Raw genomic sequence first — 17,977 nt, 5'->3', positions numbered from 1 at the left:
AGTGTATTTTCACCCTGGAGAAAGTGTATTTTTAACCGGGAAATCCGGGAATTTTTTTTCCTTGTCCACGTATACACCCTGTAATAGACAATTTGTGACTGGAGGAAGCAACAGAAGCGAAAGGAGAACTCCTAAGACAATCTGCCAATCCGAGGTACAAAAGACAAGCGAAAAAATGGTTTCACACAGAGTGTTACAGGCTAAGAAAAGATGTGCTAGAACGCCTAAACCAACTAAAAACGTGTGCAGAGAACCCTTGACATCTCATGACTTATGTCAAAAAACAATATATGTATAAGAAAAGGAGGGAGACATATGAGGCCCATATATTGCAATGCACCACAGAAAATGTGCGGAACATGTACTGAACAAGTACCAAAGACTAAAAGGCAGACTGGAGAAGAGACAGGAGACAATGCCACAAACATGAAATGGGTCCTGTTGGCCACAGAGGTCAAAGATGCCATTAATAGTACCAAGAACAAAAAGACTGCAGGTTCTGACAGACTATATAGCGAATAGTTAAAACGCACTGCCAAATACTAATGCAAATTGGACAAACTCTACAATAAGTGCTTAGAAACAGCCTCCATTCCAGAACAGTGGAGACAATCGATAGTAAAAGTGCTATATAAAGGGAAAGTAGACCTCAAGACCCTAGCAAAAACGGAGCCATGACACTAGAAAACTAACATTTCAAAGTATTCACAAAAAGAATAAAGGAAACAATCAACTAACACCTTCCCAAAAGCCAATGGGATTCAGGAAAGGAAGATCAGTTCTGGCCATGATAGATCTCCTGCTAAAGAGTGTATGGGAAGCCCTTGAAGACAGCTCTAAGTTTTATGTAGTATTTATAGACTTCATAAAAGCCTTTGATTTTATAAACAGAAAGCTAGTGACAAAAAACTAGAGGAAACCCTAAGTGAAAACAACTTGGGCATGAATTGTAAGTGCGCCCCCAGGTGGCTCGCTACTCTTTGGGGGCTTCATGCTTGGTTATCACAGGGCCTCAGCCTTTGCAGCATATTTTTCCCTTCCATGCTGCATGTCTATCTTCTTTCTGTTCTTTTTCCCCCTCACTTGGCGAACACGCCTGGGATGTTGAAACTGTGGTCTGAATATTCAGTCGCCGGTATCAGAACAGTCTCTCCACTTTCTTTCTTTCCTTCTTTCTTTTTTTGTTCCCCCTTCTCCTATCCTTTATGTGCTTTGGTGTTTGAAAAGGTTTCTCTTTTCCTTCTTCCTCTTTGTGCACTCCTGAACGCCAGCCCACGCATCTGACATGTAACAGGTGACTGGGTAACGCATAATTCCCAGCCCCAGGTTGACAGGTAGGTTTTGCGCGTATCCCCTGATAAAGCCAGGCCCAGGGAGGGATGATTGCCTGAGCTGCTACATTCCTAAATTGCTGATTGGTCCCTCTGTCAGGTGTTTTGGAGGTATGACCTGAGGTGTGAACAACCACCTAAGGGGGGTGTGCCCCCTTCTGAGAAGGACCCCCAGTTGGAAAGAGCGCACCATCGGAGACACTGGCAATCATGGGGGGCTTTCTTGCATTGAGCCAATTATCTTTTTTACTATCAATGTCTACCAAACATAGAGAGAATGAAGCTAATAATTCAAAGACCCTACCAGCTGCACCACAGTTCCTCGTGGTTTCACATACTGAAGACAGTCAGTGCTTTGCTATGGTATCTCCGTTTATTATTCAGAAAGGTGTTCATGCAATTACTGGCCCTGTGAAATCCTGTTGTTATGTCGAAGCCCATCGAACACTGAATTCTTCCCATGGTGTTATTTACACTGGGCTGCTTGATGGTTTGACTGAGCCAGAAATCCAAACTTACTTCTCTGATCAGGGTGTCATTGAAGTCCATCAGGTGATGGAAAAAGTAGATACATCCTCATTGCCCAAAGACACTCTTTTTCTCACTTTTGATAGAATGGTTCTTTGTCAGAGATCAAAGCAGGCTATCAAGTTATCATAGTATGACCATACATTCCAAACCAGATGCACTGCTGCCAGTGTTATCACTACAACCACACTTGAGAGTCCTGTCAACACCCAGCCAAATGTGTAACTTGTGATAGGGATGCTCACAAGGACAATTAAGCACGTCCTTCTCCCCCCTGTAGCAACTGCAATGGTGACCATGCCACCTCCTCCCGAGATTGTCCCATGTATCTCAATGAGTGGACTGTCCAGGAGATCCGGGTGAAGAAAAAAGTGCCTTATCTGGTCGCTCTTAAGTTATTGGCTAGGCGGAAACCCTGCATTCTACCATCTGTCACCTACAGTACTGTTCTTGCTACATCTCGCTCCATGAAGGACATGTCCACGCAGACATGTGACCTCAAATTTAGCATTGCAGTTGTGAAATCGCCCACTGTCATGTTAGCATCGTCATCTCCTTGTCTAGCTGTGCAACAAGCACCAAACTTTCATCTCACAGGCGAAGTCACCTCTACACAATTGGCAGGCCAGAAAGGATAGAAGGAATACTCCAGTGAAGACTTCCTACATCCCTCCAGTCAGTAAACATCAGAGTCTATGTCTGCCAATCAGAAAGGCTCCAAGAGGTCAAGTCCTTTGCCGACTTGGAGATCCTCTTCGACGGTGTTACCACATGATACCCTCGCTCGGCCGACCTCCATGTTGCCGGTGCGCACCACCAACTGTTTTTCTGCCCTGGACTCCACAGATCGACAGGGGGAGAATGCCAACCCCTCTGTCGATCTCAAGGAGCGGGATCCTCCAGCATCTGCACCCTGTAGCAGTGAGTCTTTGAAGGCTGGCTTCTTGCAGCCACCGAGGTGACCACACTTCATTTTTCCACTCCTCCCCTTTCCTTGTAATGACTCTTCTCCAAAGGAACGTTTGCACCCTTTGATCCAAAAAGAGGACTTACGACTGCTCATAGAATCGCAGTGTCCATTTGTTCTCTGCCTCCAGGAAACGAAATTGCAGCCTCACGACTGCTTTGAGCTCTCGCATTTCTTCCTGGTCCACTTTGACCTTTGTATGAAAATGAAATTTGTTGGACTCGGATGGCTTGTGGAGCTAGTTTGCAAGTTAGAGGAGGAGGACAGAAGCATAAAACAATGCAAAAAAAGTGTCAGTCCTAAAAATGTGATTATGTGATACAGAAGGGGAATTTAACACACTGTACAAGGAACTCACAGAAGACGACTCTGCATTTTATACAGTATTTTATGGAGTATAACACACACCTTAATTTTTAAGCAGTTTTTAAAAAAATAACATTTTTACCAATTTTGTTATTAGATTGCAAAGCCAGACTAAAAAAAAACTTAGTTTATGAAACCGAAAATTATCATTGGATTAAGTTTAGTAATGTCAGCACAACATGAAAGGACAGTGGTGTAGTACATTTTTAATTTCATGTCCACTTTTTTTTTTTTTTTTTTTTTTTTTTTTTTTTACAGTTGTAGCACCTTTCATGAGAACAGATCTGTTACTTGGTACATTAAATGTCGGAGGAGTTTAATCTATATTCACTATGTGGCTTAGTTCCACCTGGGTTTTCTTTCGATGTTGAATAATAAAACAGTGGAAAGATAAAATATTATCTTCATACTCTTATGGAATTTTCTGAGATATTTTGGGTTTGGTTTGCACAATAAGTCAATGATGCTTCATAAACCTGTAGCACCAACCAACTCTACCCTTAAAGTCAATTAAGTTCCACTATAGCATATAGCTTATGAGCATGTATTTGAATAATTTTTGTATTAATTCCAGTGCCATTTTGGTGGTGTTCTTCAATACATTTCAGCACATCATCTTCTAGTTTTGGCCATTACGCATTCTGTTCTCTATTTGCACATTTTGTCAATCTCATTTTTTTTTTTCCCAGTTTTTCTTTACTAGCCCGCCAGTTGCAAATAGTTTTTTTCTGTTCGTGGAGGGCCGAAAGGCTCTCTGCTGCTCTGTTTCCATGCTCTTCTGCGTATGCTATTACCTTCAATTCATAGCCCACATCACATGAATACCTTTTTTTCCATTACAAAACTAGCTACTAACAAAAATATTGTACTGTTACTGATAACATACATCGCTTTCAGTTCAAGTTCACTGGAACCATAGGCTGCAATGGTGTTCTGAGTTTGTGGATGGCGGGATAGATGGGAGACAGTGTTAGCAAGCTTGTAATGTTTGTCGTGTCAGTACACTGCTGCTGCCAGTTAAATCTAGTGTCGCCAGAAAGAGAGAGGTTTCCTGAGGCATCGAATATATGGCCATTTTTAAGACTGGCAGGAATTTTAAATCAGACATAGGACATTTTTATATTAATTTTGAGTATAAGACACACCTGAATTTTGGAGGCAATTTTTCAAAGAAAAATTGTCACGTAGTCCATAAAATATGGTAGAAAATCGAAGAATCAGTTTTTGCACTTGTTACGTCAAATTGCATCCAGAATTAGTAAAAGGAACACTGTGTTATAAGCTCCCATCACATGCCATGAAAAATTGGTTTGTTTAAAGTTGAGTTTAGTGCCAGTTCAGTGCATATTTTTATGCAATAGCCATATCTCCATCAATACCTTTCCTTTCAAAATTTATATGTTTTCTTTACATCTTGTATTTGACGTTTAATAGCTCAAGTGCTGTATTTGTTTTGGAGTTAATGAAACCATATAAATGTTGACCACTGACACTTGCAAAACTGCGTCACGCACAATGAAGAGAGCTACTTAACAATAAATAAGCATGCCACAAACATATTTAAACAAACAGCTCTAATACTTGATATGTACTTCACAAAAAAAGCATTTTACCTCTGTTGCATTGTCTGAAGAGTTCAGCCCATTTCTTTACGAAACATTACAGAGCCCTGACAGGTTACAAATAAATTCCTGTTTCTGATCAATCTGATTCTACCCACAGTAACTTTTTCACTTCAAGTTGCAGCCGTATTGCAATTCATTTCATTGTAAAATATTAAATACTGTACCAGTATGTATAAAAATGCAGTTATAAATGTAGTAGATGGCAAGTAATGCAGTACGCGCATGAGTCAGACTGCTGCCTCTTTGCTTCAGTTAATGTTTCATCATTTATTGTAAACTTACAAATGTTAACAAAGTGAATCAATTTAGAACAAATAACAAAAATAACAAACAACTAATATCAGCCAAAAAAACACTAAGAAATGAAATGTGGGAATGTGCACACAGCCGTGGATCAGGAGAAAATGAGCTTGGTGGCCATATGATCAACAATGGTCAGATAACGCCAACCTTCAAAATTTTCTTCCTGGGAACTTTGATGGAGATGTGATGGGGCTGGACAGGACAGCCAATGTGGATGCCGCCGTATGAAAGTCATTGCAGAATATTTTTACGGGATGTGACGTGATGGCCAGTGTGAATTGGCCTTACTTTTGAGGGTATTGGTGGCTCACTGTTAAGGTATTAGTTTGAATGGGTTGGCAGTTCTTTTGCCTCCATGTCCAAAAATGGTAATGTATCGTTGTTTTCGGCTTCTTGCATGAGTTGTTTGTAGGCTGTTTAAATGCCAAAGGAGGTTTCCCGACTCTGTTTCCCGTGTGGCCAGGTAACAAATGTGTCATGTACGTGCCATAGCCAACAATGGGGCATAATGGTACAGAATGATTATGACAACAATATTAAAAGAAAGGCAGCTAAGATCAAAAAGAATAAAACAAGAGAAGGAGGCAAGGAAGAGAAGCTTCCACTACTGCACATAATGTATGTGATGGGTGCCATTGGACAGCTAGGCCATGTCCTCTGCCGACCAGGTATCAACAAATTTTCCATAACTGCCACAGACCTTAATACTGCAGGAGAGTTTGAGCAACAATGTGAGTGTGGAGCTGCCTATATCGGGGAGACAAGGAGGCCAGTCAGCACACAAGTATCAGAACAACTCTACATGTGATTAGCACAGCACAAATTTAGTAAGAGCGGAACACCAACATGGCTGTGGGCAACCCATAATGTTCCTAGAAGCCCTATACTTTCAAAAGAGTTGTGGATAAGCCAACACAAAATACCAGAGGTGACAGATTATTTAGTAGTCTGACAACATTAAGAGAGAGGATGGCTACAGACCTCCAGCACCCTGGCTGCCAACTATCATAGGCCGACAGGCTGGGAGTGGTCGTGGGGTAGAAACTCACTGGGCACAGATGAACAGCCTAAAGAAACAGCTATATAGCAACTAACAGGTTATTTCCACACACAGCAGAAAGAAAACATGCCCATCAGAATCCAAGTGCGGATTTGCAGGTAGGTGCCTATCATCGACAAGCAAGATAGTCCAGAAATGGCCTCCTCCTGCCCCCTCCCTCGTCATGACTAACCTGTTGTATTCTAAGGCCAATAAAGTTCTAGAAAATTCGTATATTAATACCGATTGTTAGCAATAAATCAGTAAAACCAGTCTTGCCCTGAAGAAAACACTTATAATGTGGCCAAAATGTCAGTTTTGTTGTAAAGTATTTTATTTTGTACAGTGATGTGGTAGAACACCCAGAAGAATTTTAATCATACTGAACATTTATGCTTAATCAAAACAGGTAAATACATCAGCATGCATTTTACTCCCTTGAGAGGATGTATGAAATATCTAGGCCTTCAAATAACCAGTATACTCTGATGAATCTACCATGAAGTCCATGTCAAAAATAAGTGTGAAAGCTATCTGAACATACTTTGTGCCAGAAAGTGAAACACATGGGGTGTAGATCAAAGATAAGTGTGAAAGCTCTCTGAACATAGTTCGTGCCACAAAGTGAAACACATGGGATGTGGAGCCTTACATATGTATCATGCATTGCTGCGACCTCATCTAGATTATGCCTGCGTGTTATGATTACGCATAGTAGTTCTGGGATACAGCCCAAGGAACACACTGTTATTCAAAACAGTGGAAGCACTCTTATCACTACATAGACAATACCTCAGCAGAAAATTTATTCAGAAACAGCTACAACACTTTGCGGATGTGCTGACAAACAAAGTCTGTGACCTTATAGAGCAACACTGCACCAACCGTTACTGGATATGCAAATCAATATGATCACTTGTGGAGGGACTTTCATCACTGAGCATTACCAACACCTCGTTCCAAGAACGCGACTGCTACCAAGAGTATGAACTTATCAACCAGGTACTAGACATACACAGCAATCTGAACTACTCTGAGGACCCAGTAATGTAGAAAGCCTTCATCATGTATGTGTATACGGACAGATCTAAAGGCAAGGACTGTGTCGGCTGTGCCTATGTTGATATTAAAAATAACAAGAGTGAACTACTTCGTCTACCAAAGAAGTTTCAATATTCACAGCTGAACTCTTAGCCATTGATAGACCAATAATTTATGGCATGATCATAGTGGGTGACCATTTTGTCGTACTGAAGGACAGGTGTTCTTAGAGAAAACACTTAATTTATTTGGTAAGTACAAGGGGAAGTGTTACCTTACATACAGAAGAGCTGCTGCTGTATCAGAGTTGTACGAAACTGGTAAGGGTGTCTCATTTGTGTGGATCAGGGGCCATGATGGGATTGTGGGACATCAAAAAGCTGACCAGTTGGCTAAGGCTGCAACAACAACTGGCATACAAGAGCAATGCATCCCTGTGGAAAATCTCATGGCTGTGGTTAGAGGCTTGACCAAAAGTGACAGAAACAAGGATTGGGAAACTGAAGATTACTCAAAGGCACCTGGTACATGCGAATATATCTGCATTTACCAAAGGCCCAATTGTATGCTGTGAATGGGGCTCTGAACTGCAGTTTATCTGGTATAGGAACCGTGAGATATTTTGTGAGGGTCATTGACAGGTTGAAATTCATCATAGCTACCATCAACAACGTGTTTATACACTCCTGGAAATTGAAATAAGAACACCGTGAATTCATTGTCCCAGGAAGGGGAAACTTTATTGACACATTCCTGGGGTCAGATACATCACATGATCACACTGACAGAATCACAGGCACATAGACACAGGCAACAGAGCATGCACAATGTCGGCACTAGTACAGTGTATATCCACCTTTCGCAGCAATGCAGGCTGCCATCTCCCATGGAGACGATCGTAGAGATGCTGGATGTAGTCCTGTGGAACGGCTTGCCATGCCATTTCCACCTGGCGCCTCAGTTGGACCAGCGTTCGTGCTGGACGTGCAGACCGCGTGAGACGACGCTTCATCCAGTCCCAAACATGCTCAATCGGGGACAGATCCGGAGATCTTGCTGGCCAGGGTAGTTGACTTACACCTTCTAGAGCACGTTGGGTGTCACGGGATACATGCGGACGTGCACTGTCCTGTTGGAACAGCAAGTTCCCTTGCCGGTCTAGGAATGGTAGAACGATGGGTTCGATGACGGTTTGGATGTACCGTGCACTATTCAGTGTCCCCTCGACGATCACAAGTGGTGTACGGCCAGTGTAGGAGATCGCTCCCCACACCATGATGCCGGGTGTTGGCCCTGTGTGCCTCGGTCGTATGCAGTCCTGATTGTGGCGCTCACCTGCACGGCGCCAAACACGCATACGACCATCATTGGCACCAAGGCAGAAGCGACTCTCATCGCTGAAGACGACACGTCTCCATTCGTCCCTCCATTCACGCCTGTCGCGACACCACTGGAGGCGGGCTGCACGATGTTGGGGCGTGAGCGGAAGACGGCCTAACGGTGTGCGGGACCGTAGCCCAGCTTCAAGGAGACGGTTGCGAATGGTCCTCGCCGATACCCCAGGAGCAACAGTGTCCCTAATTTGCTGGGAAGTGGCGGTGCGGTCCCCTACGGCACTGCGTAGGATCCTACGGTCTTGGCGTGCATCCGTGCGTCGCTGCGGTCCGGTCTCAGGTCGACGGGCACGTGCACCTTCCGCCGACCACTGGCGACAACATCGATGTACTGTGGAGACCTCACGCCCCACGTGTTGAGCAATTCGGCGGTACGTCCACCCGGCCACCCGCATGCTCACTATACGCCCTCGCTCAAAGTCCGTCAACTGCCCATACGGTTCACGTCCACGCTGTCGCGGCATGCTACCAGTGTTAAAGACTGCGATGGAGCTCCGTATGCCACGGCAAACTGGCTGACACTGACGGCGGCGGTGCACAAATGCTGCGCAGCTAGCGCCATTCGACGGCCAACACCGCGGTTCCTGGTGTGTCCGCTGTGCCGTGCGTGTGATCATTGCTTGTACAGCCCTCTCGCAATGTCCGGAGCAAATATGGTGGGTCTGACACACCGGTGTCAATGTGTTCTTTTTTCCATTTCCAGGAGTGTATTTTGGAAAAAGTACATTTGTTACATCAGCTGTACAGTTGTATGTTTTATTCTTACCAGTTCCAGTCATTAAAACCATCTTCACAGGAGAAAAGCAGCGGACATCAATGGATCAAAAGTTCTTTTTCAGCGAATATGAGCCAACCAAATGTAGAACATATGTAACTGTCATAAGAGTCTGGCTGAATACAGTCCATGTAAACGTACTGTACCTTGCCACAATTACAGTAATGTGTCCCCTAGTAATGGTGCAAAGCTGGATCCTGGCTGAAATTGGTCACATGTCTCTCAATGATGGTGAGAAACATCCCTGCTCCTATTGGCAGTCGGGAGGTCTGCCTTGAAAACCTGATGGCTTCCCCTACTTGTGGGTGTCGACCTATTGGTGGAGCTCAGGAACTCTTGTCAAGACCTCTACTTAGTCTCCCAAATTATTCTCCTCGCCTTTGCTAGTGCCATCCACGGGGCACAGATTGAATATTTGCATAGCCACCTCGTGTCCCTGACTGTAGAGCAACACTTGTCTTCCATCAAAGGACAGGCTGCCTCCTATCTGTTCCTGTTGACTGGGACATCTGCAGTATTGTGAATCATGGCTGAAAGTGATCCATGCTGTCCTGGATGCTGTCACACAGCTCAAAAACATCAGACTGTTTAAAATGAGTCTCTTGGAAGATCTATCCTGTATGAGAAGCCTCAGTTCCTCCAGATCAGTCCTGTATCCATTCGTATGGAGTATGGGAGCCATTTCAGCAGGTTTGTTTTGATGTATCCCTTTCCTGGGAATGGTGAAGTACTTATGAAGTGGAGGGGCTGCCTGGGTATCGTGATGAGGCATTGACGTCCATGAAGTCCTCCTCATCAGTCAAACATACCAGAATGACGTCTGATAGTGCCCAGGACAGCTTTTGACCTGAACATCGTGACCCTTCCCCTGCTTCCATTACCTTCACTTACGATGGGGAAAGGGGCCGTTGAAAGGCCCTCTGCTTTCGGAGTCCCTTCTCAACACTCACTGCAAAATGTTGCTGGTCTCTTCTGTAATAGCTTCTATGTCTTCATAGCTGCTATGTCTTCACTCATTTTGCTTTGGCATCTACAGGTGCTTGTTAGGGATAGTAATATGCTAGATATCGTTTGTTTCAACCTTCGGAACAGGTTTCTGCATCAAGGAAGCTAAGAATGGCAAAGACGAGTGTTTTGTTGTCTTATATTCATTTTTGGCACCTGCTTATGGGATCTGCTTGGTCACTTTGATTTCCTGCATTTTGCATTCCTCAGGAAGAACAGGACAGTCTCGGCTCCAGACTGGGTGACTGCCAGAGCATTTGAAGTTTCAGCCAGAGCTTGATGCAGATTGCTGGAAATGGGTAATTGGTCCCAGCTTCATGGATTGCCTTTCCACACTTCAGACTTCTCAATTTCTCCATTATTCCTTCACATCCTATCCACTATCTCCTGTGATGCCCATTCTTCTTTAAGTCCTGCAATGTCAATGTCCATATCGTCACGGCATGTGACCTACTCTTGCTTGAGCTGATGGAGTTAAGCAATTCAATAATTATGTCATAAGTCACACAATTTTTTGTGACTTCCCAAAAAGTTCTACCTGCTTTTCCCTGTTAGTCTCAACAGATAAAGGACAATTAGTAACTGCTTAACAGATTTAATGTATCAGCAAACCCCTCAAAGCATTAACGAATTAAGCCCTAATTCAGATGTCCTCCTCCTTCCTCTTGATCACAACAAACGCATTCCGATTTACAATTCCTTAAGCCTAATTACTAAATACAGTTTGGTTATTAAGAGGACTAGATTGCGTCATTTGTTTGGATGAGTGGGTGTGGGTACTCTCCCAGACAATACACCTACCATGCTGGAAGTTGATAAGTTTGAATTTCATCTCAGTCCCATGAGCAGCATGGGTCATTCCACGCCAAGTACTGTAGAGGTTCCCGCATCACCATCATAGATTTTGTGTGAACATTCATATATGTTCCCAATAAATATTGGTAAAGTTTCACAATCACCATTTTAATACTTCCAGAGATATAGTAATTTTTTTGGCCCCATGATGCAGCTATCATCAGTGCACCCGTGAGTTTTCGTCAACTTTGAGACATAATATATCTTGAAAGAAACGAAACTAGGCCATCTTGTACAACTTTTTGTGCTCTGTTAAGTGAAATAATGAAAAAAGTTTTCCTGAACAGTTTTAATATGCAAACTTTGAAAGCAAAGGTCAAAAAATAGGCACTCAAAAAAAAAAGTGAAGTTTAGCTTTTTATATCTCCAGAAGTAATTATGGGATAAACCTGGATGCATGCATGTAATAACTTACCAATACAAGGTCTTAGAATATAAAATTTCATTCTCCTACTCCATTTCAGTGATTTACAAATTAAGGGCAAAGTTGACGATTTTTCTAAAAATGCCAGAAACGGTTACTTTTACAAACAAGACTCCTGAAAAATTTTAAATCATTTTTATTAAATTATGTTCTAAATCATGAAAAACTAGATTTTGTTTTGCAGTGTGAGTATCTAAGGCCCTAAAAAACGACGACAGGATGGAGGTGCATTGAAGACAGGCCAGTATTGTACTGGTATGTAAATTAAATCTGGCGTCGTTCACTAGTTTCTTCAGTCATTCAGTACTTTTTGGGGAAGGCTGTATCAAAACTATTGAGGACTAGGAAGTGAGATAAAGTCTGAATAATTCGAGTGACTTGATAAGAGGAGTGTCTTTTGTCATGACTTGTTGGGATATATTTCAGCCTGTTTTTCTGCTGTAACTGCAGAATCAGACTGGTTACAAACCTTACAGTTTAACTGTGCGTTACCGAGGCAGTGGGAAAACTATTGCGTGAGAGCTGCAGCACACATCGCATAAATAGCCTTCAGATTTTAGACCATTGTCACATTGTGTAAATTTTTTTTTTAAGTTCACAGCAGTCTGTCTGACATTTTTGGAATATTTTCATATTACAGAAAATTACTTATGTCATTTTATTGTTTAATGCTATTGATGTACTAGTTGAATTACAGCTTAAGGTATAGCATACTTTGTGTTAGTAGTTTATGTGCAATATAAATGTACTGGTGAATATGTTTTACTTTAAGCTTAGTACTCCTTTGAAGGCTGTAAGGATACTTTATTCTTGATACTGGCTGTTGACAAAAGAACAGTTGAACAGATTTATGCTTTCTCTGTGAGAGTGTGTTCTGTTCCAAACTTCAAAACTTTGACTATAACGGATTGGAGGTGCGATGGTTCAGGAGACAGCCCCTTGCTGCCCTGACTTATTTCTCACCTTATTCCTACTGATATTCATTACAGTTTTGGTCTTCTCGTCTTTACTATTGCAATTGTTCCAGCTTGAAGGCATTATTTATTTCACTACAATCTTAGCCCTTCATAGGGTTGAAAGAGGGACAGATGACACTGCCCCTCTCCCCCCCCCCCCCTTTCCTTCATGCCCTTCCCTCCTCCCCCCCCCCCCCTTCTAACCAAACAAAACTTGTCCTGTTAGATGCGACTCATTTATCTCACAAATACAACTTCTTGGTACATGCTCTAATAATTAAATTTTATACAGTAATCCATATTAGTGCTTGAATTTTTGTGTGATTAAGTATGCCGTCAGGTATAAGAATGTCACATCCCAAAGAAATGTGAAGAAAGCACAGGCGTGTAGCCAGCCTCCTTTCTGTTAAGAGAACAACATGTCCCTTTCTTATTATACCACTTCATTTTCAGCATGTTTTTGTAACACCACATCTCACTTTCCTGTTTCCAGTTTCCCCATAATCTGTGATGTGAATGCATGCAGTGCTATAGTGCAGAAGTACATTATTAGAAATTTCTTCCTCAAATTCAGGCCTCCTTTCTGTTAAGAGAACAACATGTCCCTTTCTTATTATACCACTTCATTTTCAGCATGTTTTTGTAACACCACATCTCACTTTCCTGTTTCCAGTTTCCCCATAATCTGTGATGTGAATGCATACAGTGCTATAGTGCAGAAGTACATTATTAGAAATTTCTTCCTCAAATTCAGGCGTATGTTAAATATTATTAGATTTCCTAATGGCAAAAAATTCTTTCTTTGCCTGTCGCATGCCCACTCCCTTCCGCCCCCATATTGTTGCTTAATAAAGTACACTGAAAATAAAGGGAAAAAATGAGACTGAGTTATACGTGGAACAAGAAAAGGTGTTTTGGCTCAGTCCAGAACACTTCATGGCAACTGCCTCATTTTCCCATTACCGCTGCTACCTAGCAGTAGTTGTATCATAATTAAGTGGTGAAGCTAAAAGTTGCAAGTTGTGTTGGCAACACCGATCCTGGATTATGTCAGCATTTCCTCTCCCACATCTCCCCTCTCCACAACGGCCTAGAATACTCCCTTAATTTTGCCACCACCTATGGTACAAACCATCTGTCTGTTAAGCCACTTATAACTTGTTTAGTCACATCAAGTGTTAATAGGAAGAAAACGGGACAAAGTCAAGTGAGATGTCGAGTAAGAACTTAGAATTGAGGTAAACCTTAATAGGAAGAAATATAAAATAGGGGAATTTTGAGCATTGATATTATGGGCTTTTCACAGGGGCTACAAATTTATGGCGCAGAATCATGAAAAATATAAAATCGGAGAATGTAAAATTGAAGTTCCACTATACATAACAAAAACTATGAACTGAAATGTTAGTTGTTTGAAGTATGTTCGCACCATAAACAACAGCACCCTTTTCTCGTGTATACTGGAGAATGTTGAACACACTTGTAATGCCATGGAACAATTAAAACCAAGAAAAAGAAGCAAAAATGCTTACAGGGCAGTGAATATACTTAAAACACCCCATAAAAGCATAAACACACACATCAATTCTTCCATGTCTTGTAAGTCTCACAGATACTAAATTTAATCATGAAGAAACACAGCTACTATGGAAAGGTTTAAAACAGAATTTAAACACAGAAGTAAATGAACATTACATAGAAAATTTGATCATACAATCTGAGAACATAAAGTATCAAGAGCACAGGAAGGACACAAGCACCATGAATGTAGATCTAGCAGCAGAATTAATAGGCAAAGAAATTAAAAACATCATAGATACCAGACATGAACACGATGCAACAACAGAGACAGCCACAGAGTGTAAGAAACTGAAAACCCTTAGAGTAAAAGCACTTAGAGAAAACATGATTATGATGAAGATGGGCTAGGAGAATACAGTAGTTCTCATGTGTAAACACGACTATGTCAAGAATTCACTACACATAGTAAAATCACAGAAGTAAAGTCAAATCTTACAGGTTCCACAACAAAAATGAAAAATGCACTGAAGACTCTAATAGGCCGCAACTAGAAGATATACGAGAAGCGTATATGGCACATATGAAACCAAATACTCCAACAAAACTCTGGAGCCAACAAAAAATCCTTAAAGTAAACACGCCCTCTAAGCCAGTTGTACATTACAAAAAAAGCATCTACATACCCCTCACCATTGCTATGTTTAACACATTCACATGACAGTGCAGAACACAAGATGACAGAACAGTGGAAAACAGAAGAACCAATAAAAGACATTTATTCCTGATTATACACCTGTGTTGACATCCTTTGTTGTATAAAATAAGCACACCACAATTCCAGTCAAGGAAACACTCAAGTAATAGAACAAGACTTAGATCCTTCCAGTCAATTACCACAGGAACATGTTTCGAGATAAGCACACTCCTACACCTTATTACTGTCCAAAACTTCTTTGAACTTAATAAAGCATTACTCTTATAAGAGGAAGGATTGCCAAAGGCGTTCCCCATTTCCGGTCAGTTAACAAATATTTTCATAGAGCAAAACAGAGGAAAGAATATTTCAGCAAATAGTACCAGGCAAATATTTACAATCTGCTATACTGTGATGATACATGGATGGCATTGTGTGCGTACTAGGCGAACCAGAAACGAAGGTTCATTCAGTATTCACAGAACATCTCTGACAATAAAGGCCCCACCCTGCCGCAATATAAAAAGACCAGATTCAGTACCTAAAGATATCTAACACTAAACAAAAACTTTCAAATTTGAAAGGCAGAAACACCTAGTGACCAAAGAAATATTAGCAACCAAATGCTATTTAAGCCAATAAAACACGGAAGATAAATAAAAAACCCTGTAGCCAGCAATGAAACAGTATCACATAAATCAGCATACCCACTTACGACCCCTCCCCACAGTACCGTAGAAGTAAAACAAGCCTCTCCCTCCCCCCCTCTCCCCTTATAATAAAAAAATAATTGTTTACTGTCTTGGCAAACATAACTGTAAGAAAAGCCACAGTGTTATAGTTACCACTGAAAGTACTTTAAAATAAGGCAAAAGATGCTGCTCTAAATAAGTCTTGTATTACAGTTGCAAAAAAAAAAAAAAAATCCAAGGTCCGAAATAAGATATGTTCTGACATTCTGTGCTCTGGCTCATTGAATGTTACCCTTTCATTGGTTATGCAATATTTTTCTTACGGCTACCTCCTGTTTGGCAACCTCTTCCCATAGATCATAACAGGAGACTAATATGACATCTTTATCTGTGGAATTACAAGCCACATTTCGTGTGAATACAACTTATGTGTCTGTGTTGTAGAGGTTTTTCAATGCCTTTGGTATCATCACGCTGTTGATCATCTCCAGTTCTTGTATTTGCTCCTCTGCTGTTTCGACAAGGCTGTTGATAGGGTGAATCAATAAACCAAATCTAATCACTGGCTGGGATTGAATTTGAGCTCAAAGACCTTTGAATTAGTACTCATACATAGTCATTGACGTAGAACGTAAGTGGAGGGATTTACCTATGTGTGTTTTTTGGTGTGTACGGGGGAGGGGAAGTAGGGAGGTTTCTGCATGAGAAGTCAAAGTCCGGTTGTAACAGTGTTTCAGATACTTCCACAAGTCTTTAAAGATGGTTAGTTTGATCATTTTTAATTATGTTTGTATAGAGATTAATTGTGTAGCGTAGTGCTTAAGTGTAAGACCACAAATATTTAACCCTCAATCTTCAAATTTTTTCCCACATTTTGCTTCTTTCACCCCTGGTAGTGATTTTTATGTGTGAAAAGTCACAAGTTGCACCATGGTTTGGAGGTCATACAAAAGTGTAGGTACTCATGGAATTACCTTGATTAGCCAATTCAAAAGTATGAGGAAGACCACACCCAGTACAGTTCAGTGAATGCAGCTGTTAATATTAAGTTCATTAGTTTCTTAATATAATGTTTTTATTGCAGAACTATTTTGTTAGCAGTGCACTCCTAATTAATAATTTATCTTTGTATTATCTTCCTTCTACAGGTGATTGATGTGACAGTTTGGGATATACGAGGCGTAATGGGTCCATCAGAAGATAGTGTTCACAGGATACATGAAGATAATGAAGTTGAAAACGACACACTATCAACAGATTGTTCTGTGAACTGCGTTCTCACACTTGACCCCAAATATTCAGATATTATTTCCGATAATTTTTTTGAATCCTCATCTCTTGAGAATGCCAAAGAAGTCAGCATTATTGATACAGAACTTGAAGTAAGTTATCATTTTGTTAACGTGATTCTTCAATAAATTGTACTGTGTTAAAAGATGGTTGTGCTACAGGCCTTCGTACCATTTTCATATCTGTATGAAAATTAATACATAGGTATTTGTTGTTCACAGTGTAGCAACATGTACTTACCTGTGTGTTCCATCAAGTGTTCAGTACATATTCAAAACCAGTGGGTGTTTTCGTGCATGTGCCCCATTTTAAAACATATAGAAATTTAATGAAGCACTAATAAATCGATGGTCGCAGGTTCGAATCCTGCCTCGGGCATGGATGTGTGTGATGTCCTTAGGTTAGTTAGGTTTAAGTAGTTCTAAGTTCTAGGGGACTGATGACCTCAGAAGTTAAGTCCCGTAGTGCTCAGAGCCATTTCAACCACTAATAAATTTGCTAATTGTATTAACATAAGCTTCACAAAAAGGAACCTTTCATCAAGTATTTGCTAATATATATATTTATTTTCAAGCTTAGTTGAACTATAATATTTTGATTTTCATTTGGTTAGAAATAGATCAGATTTTTTTCAGTGATGGAATTAAATGTTAGTACAACTACATCTGGTATCTGTCACTAACACGTGAAGTGAGATGTGGAGTTAAAGAAGGGAATGTCAAATCTACTGCTAAAGACGTATACAGGGTGTACATAAAGTCTGGGAACACTTTCAGTTATTTATTGCACAAGAACCAAACATGTACAGATATCATACAGATGTCATTTTGCTGTGACTTGCCAAACGAGAAAGCGCTGGTAGAAAGACACAATAAAAAACACACAAACACACACACAAATTTCAAGCTTTCGCAACCCACGTTGCTTCATCAGGAAAGAGGGAAGGAGAGGGAAAGACGAAAGGATGTGGGTTTTAAGGGAGAGGGTAAGGAGTCATTCCAATCCCGGGAGTGGAAAGACTTACCTTAGGGGGAAAAAAGGGCAGGTATACACTCGCGCGCGCACACACACCTATCCATCCGCACATATACAGACACAGGCAGACATATGTAAAGGCAAAGAGGTTGGGCAAAGATGTCAGTCGAGGCGGAAGTACAGAGGCAAAGATGTT

General features: G+C 41.2%; 1 protein-coding gene across 4 annotated transcripts in view; it reads left to right on the top strand.

Annotated features, from left to right (window-relative positions):
- LOC124596160 (leucine-rich repeat-containing protein 1-like) overlaps positions 1-17,977 on the top strand; it is a 131,718-nt gene that overhangs the window by 23,731 nt on the left and 90,010 nt on the right. For all 4 annotated transcript variants that reach the window (XM_047135193.1, XM_047135192.1, XM_047135195.1 and 1 more), the window contains one exon: positions 16,665-16,898. In XM_047135193.1, the coding sequence (XP_046991149.1) occupies positions 16,701-16,898 (198 nt within the window). In that variant the 5' untranslated portion in view covers positions 16,665-16,700. The remainder of the gene's footprint in view (positions 1-16,664; positions 16,899-17,977) is intronic.

The sequence above is a fragment of the Schistocerca americana genome, chromosome 2, assembly GCF_021461395.2.
Source record: "Schistocerca americana isolate TAMUIC-IGC-003095 chromosome 2, iqSchAmer2.1, whole genome shotgun sequence".
NCBI classification, from domain to species: Eukaryota; Metazoa; Arthropoda; class Insecta; order Orthoptera; family Acrididae; genus Schistocerca; species Schistocerca americana.
Note: the sequence above shows the minus strand (reverse complement) of the source record. Positions and strands in the feature narration are given on the sequence as shown.